This window comes from Aquarana catesbeiana, linkage group LG07 (genome assembly GCF_042186555.1).
Source record: "Aquarana catesbeiana isolate 2022-GZ linkage group LG07, ASM4218655v1, whole genome shotgun sequence".
Classification (NCBI taxonomy): domain Eukaryota; kingdom Metazoa; phylum Chordata; class Amphibia; order Anura; family Ranidae; genus Aquarana; species Aquarana catesbeiana.
In genome coordinates, this window is record NC_133330.1 from 13,170,266 (window position 1) to 13,187,777 (window position 17,512).

A 17,512-nucleotide genomic window follows, 5' to 3' on the forward strand; every position below is an offset into this window, starting at 1 on the left:
GTTGTCGGAATGTCCGAACAAAGTCCGACCGTGTGTACGGGGCATAAGGGTTTGGGCACTATTTGGTTTCAGGGAACTATAGTAAATTCGATTTTGGGAGTATTTTCTCACCAGCGCTATAGGGAATACTGTTTTAGCGCGAATTAGCGCTATTAGCGCTAATTTGCGCTAAATTGCTGCGAATTAGCACTAATTCACGGCAATTTGCGTGAATTAGCGCCGTGGCGCTATAGTAAATGACCCCCTTTGTGTTGTAGAAATGACTTTGAGGAAAGTCATCTTTTGCCCCCTACTGTTTGTGGTGAGTGGTGAGATCCCAGCAGAGTGACGATGGATGACCCATGCTTAATCACACCATATCCACTATTTATTAGTTCTCATTTATATTTCATTAGTTCTCTGTAATGAGCGGTTCTGGAACAATTCCCAGTCCAGGGAGCAGTGGGCTGGGTAATCCCTTCAACATGACTGGTTCCACCTTTAGTAGACCTCCTATATATGAAGGGGTAGAGGTGTGTAATAGAATGTATAAACAACTGTGACTTCATCTTAAAGATTCTCTTCCATTTTATATACAGTAGAAGTGAACATTTTGCTGTGTGTGTTTGTGTTTTGCCATAATCAGCTTAAAGGTTTGCATAGAAACACACCCTATGAGATATTGTGGATAAGCCAAATTTGTGTCAGCAATAGTCATTAGATAATTCTTGTTATCTAGTCAAGCAGCCTGTTGTATAAGCAAAATCATCAAAATAGTTCTTGTTATACTAAATTCAGCAGTTTTAATCATGATAAGAAAATACTGAGTTTGTTTAACTTTTAGAAACATATGCATTAAAACACGGCTCCTCCCTTCTTTCTTTTGCATATAAGGCACTGTGGTATTCAGTAAATGTCAGAGATCTTATGAACACTCTCCAGCTCGTTTCCCTGTGTCTTATTTGGTCTCTAACGAATTTGGGGGTCACTGAAGATCTTCCTGCATTAACTGAAGTACACCTGGGTGGCGTCTGATAAGGAAGCAGGATGGCAGATAAAGTGAGTATGAGCACTGAAAGAAGCTGCAAAAGCTGAACAAATGGGTTCTGTGGACTGTAAGCAGTGGTGGGTGTAGTGCTGCTGGGTGTGGGCAGTGGTTGGTATAGTGTTGCTGGGAGAGGACAGTGGTGGGTATAGGTTTTCTTGGTGTGGACATAGGTTGGTGTAGGGTTGCTGGGTGTGGGAATAGGTTAGTATAGGGTTGCTGCCTGTTGGTATTGATGTGTATAGTGTTTGCTCTGTGGGGACAGTGGGGGGCATAGCTTGCTGGGTGTGGTTGGTATAGTGCTACTGGGTAGGGGCATTGGTGGGTATAGGGCCATTGGGTGTGGGCAGTGGTTAGAATAGTGTTGTTGGGAGCTGTTAGTTGTTGTGTAAAGTTGATGGGTGTTAGCAATGGTGCATAGTGCTGTTGAGTATGAGTAGTGGTTGGTATAGTATTGCTGGGTGAGGGCATAGGCTGGTATAAGGTCGATGGGTTTGGACAGTGGTGGGTATAGTGTTGCCTGGTGTGGGCATTCAAGGGTATAGGGTTTCTGGGTGTGGGCAGTGGTTGGTATAGTTTTGCTGGGTGATGGCAGTGGTTGGTATAGTGTTTCTGGATGTGGGCATTGGGGTGGGTACAGGGTTTGCTGATGTGGGCAGTGGTTGGTATAGTGCTCCTGGGTGTGGACAGTGGTGGGTATAGTGTTGCTGAGTTTGGGAAGTGTTTGGTTTAGTGTTTCACATTGTGGGCAGTGATTGGTATTGTGCTGCTGGATGTGGGCATTAAAGAGTATACGGTTGCTGGGTGTGGGCAGTGGTTGACATAGTTTGGCTGGGAGATGGCAGTGGTTGGCATAGTGTTGCTGGGTAAGGGAAATGCTTGGTGTTGGGTTGATGACTGTGGGCAGTGGTGCATAAAGCGCTGTTGGATGTGGGCAGTGGTGAGTATATTGTTGCTGGGTGTGGGTAGAGGTGGGTATAGTGTTGCTGGGTGTGGGTAGTGGTCGGTATAGTGTTGCTGAGTGTGGGTAGTGGTCGGTATAGTGTTGCTGGGTGTGGGTAGTGGTGAGTATAGTGCTGCTGGGTGTGCGTAGAGGTGAGTATAGTGTTGGTGGGTTTGGGTAGTGGTGGGTATAGTGTTGCTGGGTGTGGATAGTGGTGAGTATAGTGTTGTTGGGTGTGGGAAGTGGTGGGTATAGTGTTGTTGAGTGTGGGAAGTGGTGGGTATAGTGTTGCTGGGTGTGGGTAGTGGTGGGTATAGTGTTGCTGGGTGTGGGTAGTGGTGGGTATAGTGTTGCTGGGTGTGGGTAGTGGTGGGTATAGTGTTGCTGGGTGTGGGTAGTGCTGAGTATAGTGTTGCTGGGTGTGAGTAGTGGTGGGTATAGTATTGCTGGGTGTGGGTAGAGGTGAGTATAGTGTTGCTGGGTGTGGGTAGAGGTGAGTATAGTGTTGCTGGGTGTGGGTAGTGGTGGGTATAGTGTTGCTGGGTGTGGGTAGTGGTCGGTATAGTGTTGCTGAGTGTGGGTAGTGGTCGGTATAGTGTTGCTGGGTGTGGGTAGTGGTGAGTATAGTGCTGCTGGGTGTGCGTAGAGGTGAGTATAGTGTTGGTGGGTTTGGGTAGTGGTGGGTATAGTGTTGCTGGGTGTGGATAGTGGTGAGTATAGTGTTGTTGGGTGTGGGAAGTGGTGGGTATAGTGTTGTTGAGTGTGGGAAGTGGTGGGTATAGTGTTGCTGGGTGTGGGTAGTGGTGGGTATAGTGTTGCTGGGTGTGGGTAGTGGTGGGTATAGTGTTGCTGGGTGTGGGTAGTGGTGGGTATAGTGTTGCTGGGTGTGGGTAGTGCTGAGTATAGTGTTGCTGGGTGTGAGTAGTGGTGGGTATAGTATTGCTGGGTGTGGGTAGAGGTGAGTATAGTGTTGCTGGGTGTGGGTAGTGGTGGGTATAGTATTGCTGGGTGTGGGTAGAGGTGAGTATAGTGTTGCTGGGTGGGGTAGTGGTCGGTATAGTGTTGCTGGGTGGGGTAGTGGTCGGTATAGTGTTGCTGAGTGTGGCTAGTGGTCGGTATAGTGTTGCTGGGTGTGGCTAGTGGTGGGTATAGTATTGCTGGGTGTGGGTAGTGGTGGGTATAGTGTTGCTGGGTGTGGGTAGTGGTGGGTATAGTGTTGCTGGGTGTGGGTAGTTATGGGTACAGTGTTGCTGGGTGTGGATAGTGGTGAGTATAGTGTTGCTGGGTGTGGGTAGTGGTGGGTATAGTGTTGCTGGGTGTGGGTAGTGGTAAGTATAGTGTTGCTGGGTGTGGGTAGTGGTGAGTATAGTGTTGCTGGGTGTGGGTAGAGGTGAGTATAGTGTTGCTGGGTGTAGGTAGTGATGGGTATAGTGTTGCTGGATGTGGGTAGTTATGGGTATAGTGTTGCTGGGTGTGTGTAGTGGTGGGTACAGTGTTGCTGGGTGTGGGTAGTGCTGGGTATAGTGTTGCTGGGTGTGGGTAGTTATGGGTATAGTGTTGCTGGGTGTGTGTAGTGGTGGGTACAGTGTTGCTGGGTGTGGGTAGTGCTGGGTATAGTGTTGCTGGGTGTGGGTAGTTATGGGTATAGTGTTGCTGGGTGTGGGTAGTGGTGGGTAGAGTGTTGCTGGGTGTGGTTAGTGGTGGGTATAGTGTTGCTGGGTAGGTGTAGTGGTGGGTATAGTGTTGCTGGGTGTGGGTAGTGGTGGGTATAGTGTTGCTGGGTATGGTTAGTGGTGGGTATAGTGTTGCTGGGTGTGGGTAGTGGTGGGTATAGTGTTGCTGGGTGTGTAGAGTTATGGGTTTAGTGTTGCTGGGTATGGGTATTGGTGGGTATAGTGTTGCTGGGTGTGGGTAGTGATGAGTATAGTGCTGCTGGGTGTGGATAGTGATGGGTATAGTGTTGCTGGGTGTTGTCAGTTGTTGTATATAGTTGATGGGTGTTGGCAATGGTGCATATAGTGCTGTTGGGTGTGGGTAGTGGTTGCTATAGTGTTGCTGGGTGAGAGCATAGGCTGGTAAAAGGTTGATGAGTTTGGACAGTGGTAGGTATACGGTTGCTGGCTGTGGGCATAGGGCTGCTAGGTGAGGGCAGTGGTAGTTATAGTGTTGCTGGGTGTGAGCAGTGGTGGGTATAGAGTTGCTGGGCATGGGAAGTGTTTGGTTTAGTGTTTCACATTGTGGGCAGTGGTTGGTATAGTATTGCTAGATGTGAGCATTGGGGTGGGTGTAGGGTTTTCTGATGTGGGCAGTGGTTGGTATAGTGCTGCTGGGTGAGGGCAGTGGTTGGTATAGTGTTTCTGGGTAAGGGAAATACTTGGTGTTGGGTCGATGGGCAGTGGTTTATATAGCGCTGTTGAATGTAGGCAGTGGTGGGTATAGTGTAGCTGTGTGTGGGCAGTGGTTGGTATAGTGTTACTGGACGTTGGTAGTGGTGAGTATGGTGCTGCTGGGTGTGGTTAGTGGTTGGTATAGTGTTGCTGGGTGTGGTTGGTGGTTGGTATGGTGTTGCTGGGTGTGGTCCGTGATGGGTATAGTGTTGCTGGGTGTTGGCAGTGGTGAGTATAGTGTTGTTGGGTGTGGGTAGTGGTGGGTATAGTGTTGCTGGGTGTGGGTAGTGGTGAATATAGTGTTTCTGTGTGGGGTAGTGGTCCGTATAGTGTTGCTGGGTGTGGGTAGTGGTCGGTATAGTGTTGCTGGGTGTGGGTAGTGGTGAATATAGTGTTGCTGGGTGTGGGTAGTGGTGGGTATAGTGTTGCTGGGTGTGGGTAGTGGTCGGTATAGTGTTGCTGGGTGTGGGTAGTGGTGGGTATAGTGTTGCTGGGTGTGGGTAGTGGTCGGTATAGTGTTGCTGGGTGTGGGTAGTGGTTGGTATAGTGTTGCTGGGTGTGGGTAGTGGTGAATATAGTGTTTCTGTGTGAGGTAGTGGTCCGTATAGTGTTGCTGGGTGTGGGTAGTGGTGGGTATAGTGTTGCTGGGTGTGGGTAGTGGTGAATATAGTGTTGCTGGGTGTGGGTAGTGGTGGGTATAGTGTTGTTGGGTGTGGGTAGTGGTGGGTATAGTGTTGCTGGGTGTGGGTAGTGGTGAATATAGTGTTGCTGTGTGGGTAGTGGTCCGTATAGTGTTGCTGGGTGTGGCTAGTGGTGGGTATAGTGTTGCTGGGTGTAGGTAGTGGGGAGTATCGTGTTGCTGGGTATAGGTAGTGGTGAGTATAGTGTTGCTGGGTGTGGGTAGTGGTTGGTATAGTGTTGCTGGGTGTGGGTAGTGGTGAGTATAGTGTTGCTGGGTGTGGGTAGTGGTGGGTATAGTGTTGCTGGGTGTGGGCAGTGGTTGGTATAGTGTTTCTGGATGTGCACATTGGGGTGGGTACAGGTCAAATTTTCTGACAATTAAATCCGTTGTCGGAAATTCCGCTCGTGTGTACACAATTCCGACGCACAAAGTTCCACATATGCTCGGAATCATGCAGAAGATATGCACTGGCTATTGAACTTAATTTTTCTCGGCTCATCGTACATGTTGTACGTCACCGCGTTCTTGATGTTTGGAATTTCTGACAAGATTTGTGTGACCGTGTGTATGCAAGACAAGTTAGAGCCAACATCCGTCGGGAAAAAAACATGGATTTTGTTGTCGGAAAATCCTATCGTGTGTACAGGGCATTAGGGTGTCCTTGCCCTAACCCTCTCTCCCCAGTTCTTTTTAAGAGACAGTAAATCTCTTTTGTTTGCATTCAATGTAACAATGTAAACTGAACACAGAAGATTTCTGTATTGTCAATATAAGGCAAACAATAGATTTTAGGGGGTCAGTCAGCCAATCCCTGGAACAGCATCTAGGGTTGGTTGGATAGAACACCAGACAATTAAGGAACTTCAGGAAGAAAAAGGCAAACAGTAATGAGCAATAACACTTAATTATGCAGAGAATAGTAAACACTGAGTAACTGAATATGCAAAGAGGACTCGCTGGTGGGAAGACTATGGCTAGAAAGAGCTTTACTCAGGGAACCTTAATCCTATAGTGAAGGGTTAGGCTGGGTTTACACCTATGCACACACACAGGAAGCGATGCAGGGTCCCCACACCAACCGGTGGATGGGTAGATGCTGAAGGTCGGTTAGATGTGGAACACAGTGGTCCAGGTCGGTGCCACTGCGAGGTCCACCGATCGCCAGGCAGAAGCAGATGATCTTTTAATGGTGTCCGGTAATGCAGGTTCAACCGTAGAGCAGCAGCTATGGCTCACAGGGTCTTGGTAGACCGTGGTTCCTGCAGCTGGACAGCAGCTTTGACATACCTCCCAACATTTTGAGATGGGAATGTGGGACACCTACTAGCAAATGTATATAGGCATAGGACATGCCCCCTGCCACACCCCCTTAAAGGAGAATTAGCCCAAAAAAAGTTAATTAAATCCACAAGGGCTTTTTTTAAAACCATTACCATTCCTTTATATTGGCTTTTAAAATTTACAAAGGCAGCAATTTAGAATTTGGATGAAAGGTTTAGCACTGGGAAACACTTTTTGAAAGCTAAAAAGTGCATTTTATATACATCTATATGGATCAGACCAAAATGAGGGACAAATGAGGGGGAAAGAGGGACAGAGGGACATTGCTCCAAATCAGGGACAGTCCCTCGAAATCAGGGATAGTTGGGAGCTATGTCTTTGATGCTCACTGGAATGTCCCGGGAGAATAGAGTGGGGCACACAGAAAACAGCTCCTTAAACGGGTTGTAAACCCTCCTGTTTTTTCACCTTAATGCTTTTACACTCTGCACTTGTGATGTCATCGCACATCAATTGAAATACATTTCAATATTCTTATACAGATACTATTATAATTTGCATGGGTGTTTTATGTGAAATATATGCTTATTATAATTTCTGAGCACTGCAATTATTGTTATACAGGGTGTAATAATCCTCCCCCTCTCTATTATATGGGGTGTAAAAACCATCCCCTCTCTCTATTATACAGGGTGTAATAATCCTCCCCTCTCTCTAATTTACGGGGTGTAATAATCATACCCCCTCTCTATTATATGGGGTGTAATAGTCATACCCTCTCTCTATTATACAGGGTGTAATAATCATCCCCCCTCTCTATTATATGGGGTGTAATAATTATCCCCTCTCTCTATTATACAGGGTGTAATAATCCTCCCCTCTCTCTAATTTACGGGGTGTAATAATCATCCCCTTTGTCTATTATACAGGGTGTAATAATTCTCTCCTTTCTCTCATACAGGCTATTAGACCTGGTTTCCACGTGGATGTGGAGGGCTTCATTCCTCATGGCTGTAAAAGGTAGGTGAAGATTCTATCCTAGCTACTTATTATACAATATATGTCTGCTCTCTGTATAATACTGATGTAGCACTCTGGGGTTTAGTCAGGGAGCTCCTCACAAATGTACTTGCCAGGAGTAGTTATCTTGGTCGATCGATAGAGATCTATTGATTTCTAGGTGGCCGGGTACTTGGTGGTACTAGATATGAGAAGGGCAACTCAAGGTCAGGTTATGGGTATACGCTTATCTCAGCCAATGGGCAGGGGTTTTCTTAAATCCCTTGTCCTGCTGGGAGAACCTATATATTCGGATGGAGTCAGGTGATCTATGTTCTGTGCCACCTGGACGGTTATCTGGGTAGACGTGTGCCGTACGTCCTGGGCTGCTAGGCCGGAGATTGGGCCTATTCCGGGGGCATCTGGCTGCCAGGTTGTGTGAGATCCAGAAGTAAGAGAGCAGCGCAGGGTTGGGATTGCAGCTTGCAGTCCAACCAGAAAAAAACTCTTTTACATCCAAGAAGTGTCTTGCACCCAAAAACTTAATATATAAAATATTATCTGCAACTTAATATATTTAATCCACAATCCCGTGTGGTATTATATATGTCCTTATAGATATCCAACAAAGTGAAGTCTGTGCTAATTTTAGTTGAATCAGTCTTTTATATAAGTGTGTGTTTTTCTCCGTGATGTGATATCCCAACATCTATGATCGGTATTGCTTTCATGCCAAATACAGACACCCACCGTGTCACCAAAATTGCTGGTCCTCCAATTTCCTCTGCCCACTAGGGACCCTCTCAGTATATCTCCCAGTGCTCCGATGTATATATAGGGGTAGGTGTCCTAAAGTAGGTGCCCTGAACCAAAGTTGCATAAATGTGTCTTTTGCTTATTAGAATTCCAGCATTACTGTTTTGTTCTTTCTTACGAGGAGTTTGCAAATCTAAAATTGTAAGAAGATCCCTAGCAGGATATTGACTCAGTGTAGTCCTTTCTATGGCACAGCGAGGCATTTGTTTCTTATAAACTCGCCCCTTTAGTTATTTAAAAACTGTCAGACGGTGGAAGCATACTTTTTCCTTTTTTTTCTTTTTTCGGATTGGCGGTGATGTCGTGATTGACGTTGGATCTACACTGGGGGGGGATTTTTAAAATGTTATATTACTTTTTTTTTTTTTAAATAAAAGACTTGTCAAAAACTCCATCTTTTTTTTACACTACGCATTCTTTTTGGGGGGGGATAAGTAGGGTTCAGGAGGGGGGGCTTGTTCATTTCCTTACTTTCATGACCTGCTGGGCTGCATGCACAGATAAGGGTCTGGTATGGATTTTGGGGGGACACCACAGCATTTTTTAAAAAACATTTTGCGTGAGGGTTCCCTTAAAAATCCATACCAGACCCAAAGGGCCTGATATGGATTGGTGAGGGGGGGGGGGCACATCAGTTTTTGTTTATTGCCGGAAATTCTTTTTTTTACATTCAGCTGTCAGCGGAGAACCCCGATGACAGGTGATGACTCACCAGTTATTAAGGACACGGCGGCCACTTGCTCCTTAATGCCTTGCCTATTTATTAATGTAAATAAATATGCCAGCCAGTTTATTAGTGTATTTTTTGTGAATGTCCAAAAACTTTTTGAAAAACACTGAGCGGTATTTTACAGCATTTTTTAAAGTGGAAGTAAACTCATCGATGTAACATTTTTAAAAAAACAGTTACATTCCCGGCATTTCAGTAGGGATGAGCCGAACACCCCCCTGTTCGGTTTGCACCAGAACAGTTCAAAAAGAAAAAATTTGTTTGAACATGCTAACACCGTTAAAGTCTATGGGGCTCGAACATGAATAATCAAAAGTGCTAATTTTAAAGGCTTATATGCAAGTTATTGTCATAAAAAGTGTTTGGGGACCTGGGTCCTGCCCCAGGGGACATGGATCAATGCAAAAAAGTTTTAAAAACGGCAGTTTTTTCGGGAGCAGTGATTTTTAATAATGCTTAAAGTCAAACAATAAAAGTGTCATATTCCTTTAAATTTCGTACCTGGGGGGTGTCTATAGTATCCCTGTAAAGGGGCGCATGTTTCCCGTGTTTAGAACAGTCTGACAGCAAAATGACATTTCAAAGGAAAAAAAGTCATTTAAAACTACTCACGGCTATTAATGAATTGTCGGTACGATAATACACATAAAAGTTCATTGATGAAAATGGCATGGGAATTCCCCACAGGGGAACCCCGAACCAAAATTTAAAAAAAATGGCGTGGGGGGTCCCCCTGAATTCTATACCAGGCTCTTCAGGTCTGGTGTGGTTATTAAGGGGAACCCCGGCCAAAATTTTTTTAAAAAATGGCGTGGGTCCCCCTCAAAATCTATACCAGACCCTTCATGTCTGGTATGGATCTTTTTAGGGAAACCCCGCGCGAACTGGCGAACAGCCGATGTTCGAGTTGAACATGAGTTTGACTCGAACTCAAAGCTCATCCCTACATTTCAGGTATGCTAACTGTCACATTGGCTTCCTTGGCCTAAAGCGATAGGAGGGTTTGCGTCAACTTTAAGGGGAAACGTACGGCTTTGCAAATGGAGCCCACTAGACTGATTCAATCAATATTAGCACAGACTTCACTTTGTTGGATATCTATAAGGACACACTGTATAAAATACTACAATATACACGGGATTGTGGATTAAAGATATTAAGTTTCAGAAAATATTCTATATTGAAGCACGTTATTGTTTTTGGGTTAAGATTTTGCACATAACTTCACTCATTTTATGGTTATTTTATGTATATTAGCAGCGCAGCATCACTTGATTCTATTATACATGATACATAGTTGTGGGAACATCGTTTAGTGCTTGCAGCAGCTACTACAATGTAATAATTACATTGTAACTGATTGTTTGAAATAAACACATATTACTGGTAACACAGGAGTACACTTCATTAATATTTTTTTTTAATATTATGGCTCAGCAAATTTTTTTAAGCCACTTTTTTTCCGGGGACCTCAAAGCACTTTATCTACAGTTGGGGCAGATATCTTGGGTGATTTTTTGGAAAATGTAAACATAATTTGTTATCATGAACTATCATTAAAAGTGTCAAAAGTCCCTCTGAAACCCAATGGGAGGACCACTAATTTATGACTCGAGTATTATATCCAACAAGGTCAGCTGAGCGAAATAATCGTTTTTTTAATGTATTTCTAGGTTCACCATAAACTTGGGAAAAGATAATGGTCGGAATTTAGTGATACACTTTGATGCTCGATTTGACTCTGGTGGAGACAGGGGCAAAATAGTCTTGAACTCAATGATAGGCGGTACCTGGGGAAATGAGCAGAAGGAAGGCTACTTTCCCTTCCAGACGGGATCAAGCACCAAGGTACGTCTACACTGGGAGGGGCGGGACAAATGTTGGATGGGGTAAAGTGATATCACTGTTCATACTGGACGCATTGAGAGGTTATTTACTAAAACTGGAGAGTACAAAATCTGGTGCAGCTGTGCATGGGAGCCAATCAGCTTCTAACTTCAGCTTCTTCAATTAAGCTTTGACAAAAAAAACTGGAAGCTGATTGGTTTCTTTGCAGAGCTGCACCAGATTTTACACTCTCCAGTTTTAGTAAAAGCCATAAAATTGGCCCTAGTATATGTATGAATGTGTGTTCGGGACCTTAGGTTGTAAACTCCTTGAGGGTAGGGACTGATGTGAATGTACAATGTATATGTAAAGCGCTGCATAAATTGAAGGCGCTATATAAGTACCTGAAATAAATAAATTAATAAATAATATCCATCCACGAAAGGTTCAGTAGGCAGCCAATGATGGCTCAGGTGAAGGGTATAAAGGCTTTGCCATGATGGTCGCCCCTTCAGCTCATTCCATGAAGGATGAGAACCTCCTACATAGGAAGATCCAATGGATTCCATCATGCTGCCATTGTGTGCCATGATATACCGCCTAGTGAATGGTTGCTGTTGGTCAGATCACTGATTGTCAGAATTATTGGCTTGTGAAATTTTTCATGTAACATTTCATTTCTATTTTGTGTATGCGTGTGTTATTGGAAATTTTCTGTTTGTGAGACGATTATTATAGGAAGAGGGAATGGGGATCAGGAAATCCCTGACATGGAATGTCACTATAAGGTCCCCTGTAAAGGCTCAATCTGGGGAGTAGAGGGGGGGCTGACTGGGAACTGAAGCTCATCACCATCATGGTACAAATCTGTTATGGAAAGACCAATGTGTGTGTCGGGAATTAGATACAGGAATAGACCAATGTGTGTGTTGGGGATGGGATACAGGGGGGACCATTGTCGGTGCTGGGGATAGAATAATGGAAAGGATCCAATGTGAATGCCAGGGGGAGGAGTACAAAGGAGCTACAAAAGTGTGTGAAGGAAAGAAAAATGGGGGGATACCAATGTGTGTGTGATTGGGGGTGATACAGGGAATGGATATTACTGCTAATGAATACTCTGTTCTTTTTCATTTCTCTCTGGGGGCAGAATTCCTCAGACACTAAAAAGTGAGAAGGCTTAATTCTATATGGGGTAGAATAGGAAATAACTGACCCAGAATAATGATATTCTCACCAACAGTTCTCATTTACCCCAAGTCAGTCATAGTAGATGGGACCCCTATCAAGGACACATGAATTGGAGCCATGGCTGGGACAGTGTCAGATGGGGTCCTTAATCAGGACAGGCGTGTATTGGGGCCCCTGGAAGTGGGAGATTGTTGTTTTGTTTTTTTTTTGTTTCTTTTTTTATCAGTATAGAAATAGGCATAAGAATTAGATACATTGCAGACATGGTTTGTACATGGCGATCTGCAGATAATAGACAAAAACAGTATTATTGAATATAACAACCGAGAGGTATAACATTCCCTTGTATTATACAAACATCAAATGTTAAGCCCAGCCCCCTTTGACAATGAGCCCTGCCCCCTAGGCATCACTGTCTAATGCCAGATCCTCAGTGCACAGTCGAGCCTTTGGCATGTTTGTGGTAGGGGTAGGATAATAAAAAGGCTGCTGTATGACATGCCAGGTACATTTCTCAACCTTTTTGCCCCAGAGGAACCCTTGAAAAGTGTTCAGGTACCAATTCATTGGTAGTCAGTGGAAAAAAATGCCCCTTACATTGGTGGCCAGTGGTAAGAATTCCCCACTTACAGTGGTGGTCAAAATTCCACCCTTACAGGCAGCAAAACAGATCATTGGTGTCATGAAGCTGGCCCCACCAAGTGGTGTTGGGCCCCAGAATGAGCAAGCACCATAAAATGGGAGGTTAATCAGCCACAGCTCAATGGATCCCTAGAAACCTTTGAAGGAACCCTGGGTGATGATGGCTGGCATACCGGCACTGCAAACTGGCCAACATCTATTGATCTCCTAAGGGCTCCATTCATTATTCTAGGTGACAGATACACCATCAGAGACCTGTCACTAAATCATTCCGACACAGAAGCACATCCTTCCATTTTTCCTTTCCATTAACAATTTTCTGCAATACATAAATGAAGAATACATAAGATAAGTTACATACACATAGCATCTTATGGAAAGATTTGTGTTGAAAAGAACAGTATGGTGGTGAAGTCTTTGTCTCTACGGCCAACACTCATTGCCTTTGTAAAGCCCAGCAAGCTGACACTGTGCCACCTCTTTTCTTACAGGTTTCCTTCACATTTGAGCAAGACAAGATCACCGTACGATTGCCTTCTGGAAGTCCTTTCTCATTTCCAATCCGCTTTCCCATATCACAGATCACATACGTATCTGTGGATGAACTTGAGTCCAAGTCCATCACACTACAATGAAGAATCCCGCAACAGAGGAGCCGCCTGTCCCCACGTGTCCATATCCAGGCTCTGTGAAATGGTCATAGTGGACAGAGAAGAAAAAATTCTTTAATCCTCCTTTGTAACCTCCCCCCTCTCCAATCTGCATTCTTGCTGCTCATGTAGACATACATTGTGCTTTGCTCATTTCATTTACTAGAAATTAATTTCATCCACACTTAAAAAAAAATCCAATGAGCTCTATTGTGTTTGATCATACCAATCAATGTATTATTTAGTGATGATGACTTTGTATTTCTTGCTCTGCTCCATAGCGCCCCCCTGCTGAAGGTTTGTTGCATTACTTGTAAATGGCACACAGTAACCAAAAGTGTGTTAATGCAACATTTTCTGTCTGATTTTCTTATATTTTCCAATAAAAATCTTTCAGATCTTTTATATCATTAAATTTTTTTCTGGCTCCAAACTGAAAGCTGTATACAGATATTTATTCCAAGCTTTAACCATAAACTTTCAACAATTACATGGAGAAAAATAAAATGTCACAAAGTCCAACTCTATGTAAATTACATACAGAAAAAGAGCAGCTGCAGTGGATTTGCCCGGTATAGGCAGTGGTAGGGTATGGGTAGTAGTTGTGGCAGTGAATGTAGTAGTACCCCAGAATGGGCAGGGGCAATGCTGGGGGTAGGAGTTACTGGAGCAGCTTTAGTCTCAGTGTAAGGATAGTAGATTAGACGCAGGGGTCTCCAAACTTTCAAAAAAAGGGCCAGTTTATGGTCCTTCAGACATTAGGGGGGCCGGACTGTGATTACTGGGCGTAGAACATGTCCTGATGTCAGTGGGAAAAAACAATGCCCTTTCTTTAAATGGGTGTGTGGACAAGGGATTATAGCGGTGCTAGGGTCAGGAAGATTAGAGAAGAAAAGATAAAACAAAAAATACTAAAATTACAAATTTTATTAATAGTCTATCATAAATACAATGTACATTATAAACAGTTCATACAGTAATTATACAAATTTTGTGGATACATGTACTGTAAGTGACCCTAAGAATGGTCAAGTGGGCCAGATGGCAAGTGGCCGTTGAAGGAGGGGGGGCTCATTTTCCTACATGTTTCGCCAAAACATTGGCTTCTTCAGGGAACAGGAGCTCATAGGGTGGATATATATAAAAAATTCTGTGTGGTGAACATGAAAACACGTGTTAGAAATATTGATTTGACCAAACACTGCATAGTAAAAACAATAACACATTGCAACTGTGGCTGGACATTCATGCGACCCTAAGCTCCACACCACTAAACGGAACTGCGGACATACCTGGGGCGTCAGTGCCCAAGACGGGAGGGAAGAGAGGGAGAAGGGGAACGCAGCCACCCAAGGAGATCCCCACAGGGGAGCAGGCAGACCGCGCCGTAAATTATGCCTGCAGGGGGCATACAGTAGACCTGGCAAAGGAATGTAAAAATAGTCATGTGTCATAATGCACTGTGATAGTTATTCCAGGAATAGAGGATTGCGCATATGTGCATTGTATTAAAAAGAGAACAAAAAATATATGTATATAAATAGGTATAAATGTATCTATATCTCTGGAAAAGGTGCGGACTTACATGTATATCTAAAAGCTGTAGAGAGGCAAGATCAGGAAGTGCCTGTGATATATGTATGCACACAGCAAGGAAAGGACATCAAGGTTGAACCATATCTGCAAACCACTTAAGGCAGGCCTAATTAGAAAAATGGATGGTGTTAGGGGTCTTGCTGTTGTTAACTGGGACCAGGTACGGTAGTTTATGCCTATACTTACTTGATGGTATCTACTGTAAGAAAAGATTCTCATAGCGGTACATTCACAGGTATATAGTACCGGTGCTGGGATGAAAAAGGGATAAAAATAACAGTGGATCCTATAAGAAATGTAAAGGAAAAAAGGAGGATCAGAAAGATAGGGAAATGGAAGCTTTAAAATATACTTGGGCACAGGTGAGGCTAGTGAAAAAGAATCTATTACCTAATTCATCATGAAGCACACCGTGTTGCTTGAGAAAATCAGTGTTAACCACCAGAGTAAGAGGCCGATCCAAAATAAGTTCTAAAAAGTATATAAAGGAATAATAAATAATTCATGTAGACAACATGAAGTCAGGGTGTTTTGAAAGGCAGAAGTTTACCTTGTAGCTGTGTGCAGAGCAAATGCAGGCACGTCCCTCGTCCATGAGACCTGAGGGACTGGCCGGTTACTCATATACCCCCCACACCTGATCAGATAATGATCAGGTGTGCGGACGCTAAACGAGGGGTAGCCACGGCTGTGCACTGCACGGTGCCTAGGAACTGCGAGTTCCATCATGCAACGCGCGCGCATGCTCAGATCTCACGGACCGTGTGGCGATTGGAGAGGCGAACACCCCTGGAATGGGAAGTACCAAGGTGTCATCTCACCCAATCTGCCGATGGAATAAAGGACTAGAGGGTCTGAGAACAGACGTGGGCACCCAGGGGCAGACAGTTGTCTGCGCCTTGGCGTCCGTACAGGCAAAGACAGCGCTAGCCATGTCACCCCCAAACCGGGAGAACCCGCGGAGCCGCCGCCCACCACCCACGCCACAAATAGTCCCCCCAGTCGTGGGACTAGCCAAGGCACCAGGGACAACCGCAGTCCAGTGGCGGGGAACAACGGGGCACGAAGTGTAGTGCGCCGAGACACAGGATGGGAGGATATCCCAAAGGTTGCCCAACGATCCACAGGGGCCACTGGGGAAGGTGGGAATTACTGTGTGTCAGCACACGACATCCAGCCACAATGTGTGCAGTGTGCATAGAGAACCACTGGGTCCCAGTACGACAGTGAAACCTGCAACCAAAAATGGAAATGCAATGCAAAAACAATATATAGAAAAGAATATATAGAAAAGGAAACACACAATATATGTATTGCAACAGTTGTGTCAAAAAATATATATTGTTCAATAATGACAATAAAAGAGTTTTAAGTCGCAAATACATACAGGCAATATACATTTATAGAATATACAGGGATATAAGCTATGTTAAGTCAATTTGCCAGCTTGTCTCAGAAAAGGAAAAAGGCATTTGTGATCAATGTAAAAGGCAAGATATTAATCCATGTCAAAAAAAACATTATATGGATGAAATACCGGGTGGGGCCATGGCAGCAAAGAGAAAAAAAGACAGGGAATACAGGAGAATGAGAAACTAAGAAGGGAATAGAGGAGGGGGGGGGGGGGGAGAAAAAGGGATGGAAGAGGATAGGGTAGAGAGGAAAAACCACAAACGACGTTGTCTGGGGAAGGGGCATGGAAAAGAAAAAAACTTAAAGGAAGGGCTTAAAACTAATATATTCATTGAGTCCTGGGAAGATGGTAGCATTTAATAAATGAATCCATTTGGTTTCGAGTCGTAATAGTGAATTATCAGTACTACCGCCTCTTACATGTGAGGGGATATGTTCAAGTGCGGAAAACAAAATAACATGGGGATCGGAGTTATGTTGGGCAGCGATATGCCTATTAATGGCCGTAGTGGTGATGTTCTTGTATAGTGGTTTGATATGGTCCCGAATACGGGTCTGAAAGGGGCGCTTGGTTTTGCCAACATAGAATGCGCCGCATTGGCATTGGGCCAGGTATACAACCCCAACAGTGGCGCAGGTGACATAATGTCTGATGGTGTGTGTGTTTCCATCGGGTAGATTAACAACCTGAGAGTTGGCAACGAATGTACATATGTCACATTTGCCACATTGATAGGTACCGGTGGCAGTGGGCCTATGTGCAGTGTCAGTAGAATGATGACTATGAATCAGACGATCACGGAGAGAGGGAGAGCGTCGATAGGTAATATCAGGATAAGTGTTAATATATTTGGCAATAGTAGGATCAGATGTGAGTAAGGGCCAAAATTGTTTGAGGACGTCTTTGATTTGGGTATGCTGATTGGAGAATTGGGTGATGAGTCGTGTGGGTTGTTTAGAATCCAATGGTTTGTCGGAGAAAACCAGATCTTTACGGTTGAGTTTTTTTGCCTTATGGAATGCTTTCTTTAAGAGAGAGTGGCTGTAGCCTCTATCTAAGAGTCTATTATAGAGGTCGTGTGCCGCCCTGAAGAAATCTTCATCGCGGGTACAGTTACGTTTAATCCTGACATATTGACTATATGGTATACTTCGAAGGAGGGGCTCAGGATGGGCACTCTGGGCATGTAGGATTGTATTGCCCGAAGAGGGTTTGCGGTATAAAGTAGTATAGACTTGGCCATTGGGTTGTACACCAATCTGGAGGTCCAAAAAATGGATCTGAGACTGGCTGCACTCCATGGTAAATCTTAGATTATATGTGTTGTCGG

General features: G+C 44.3%; 1 protein-coding gene across 1 annotated transcript; it reads left to right on the forward strand.

Moving 5' to 3' along the window:
* The first annotated feature begins 887 nt into the window (after positions 1-887).
* LOC141102692 (galectin-1-like) lies at positions 888-13,577 on the forward strand. Its single transcript, XM_073591613.1, has 4 exons — positions 888-1,038; positions 7,279-7,337; positions 10,536-10,710; positions 13,014-13,577. The coding sequence occupies exons 1-4, from the start codon at positions 1,027-1,029 to the stop codon at positions 13,155-13,157; spliced, it is 390 nt and encodes a 129-aa protein (XP_073447714.1). The 5' UTR covers positions 888-1,026; the 3' UTR covers positions 13,158-13,577.
* The last annotated feature ends 3,935 nt before the right edge of the window (positions 13,578-17,512 follow it).

Coding starts and splice junctions, on each gene's coding strand:
- LOC141102692 (XM_073591613.1), top strand. Junction 7,338..10,535: donor ATTCCTCATGGCTGTAAAAG/GTAGGTGAAGAT, acceptor ATGTATTTCTAG/GTTCACCATAAACTTGGGAA. Junction 10,711..13,013: donor AGACGGGATCAAGCACCAAG/GTACGTCTACAC, acceptor CTTTTCTTACAG/GTTTCCTTCACATTTGAGCA.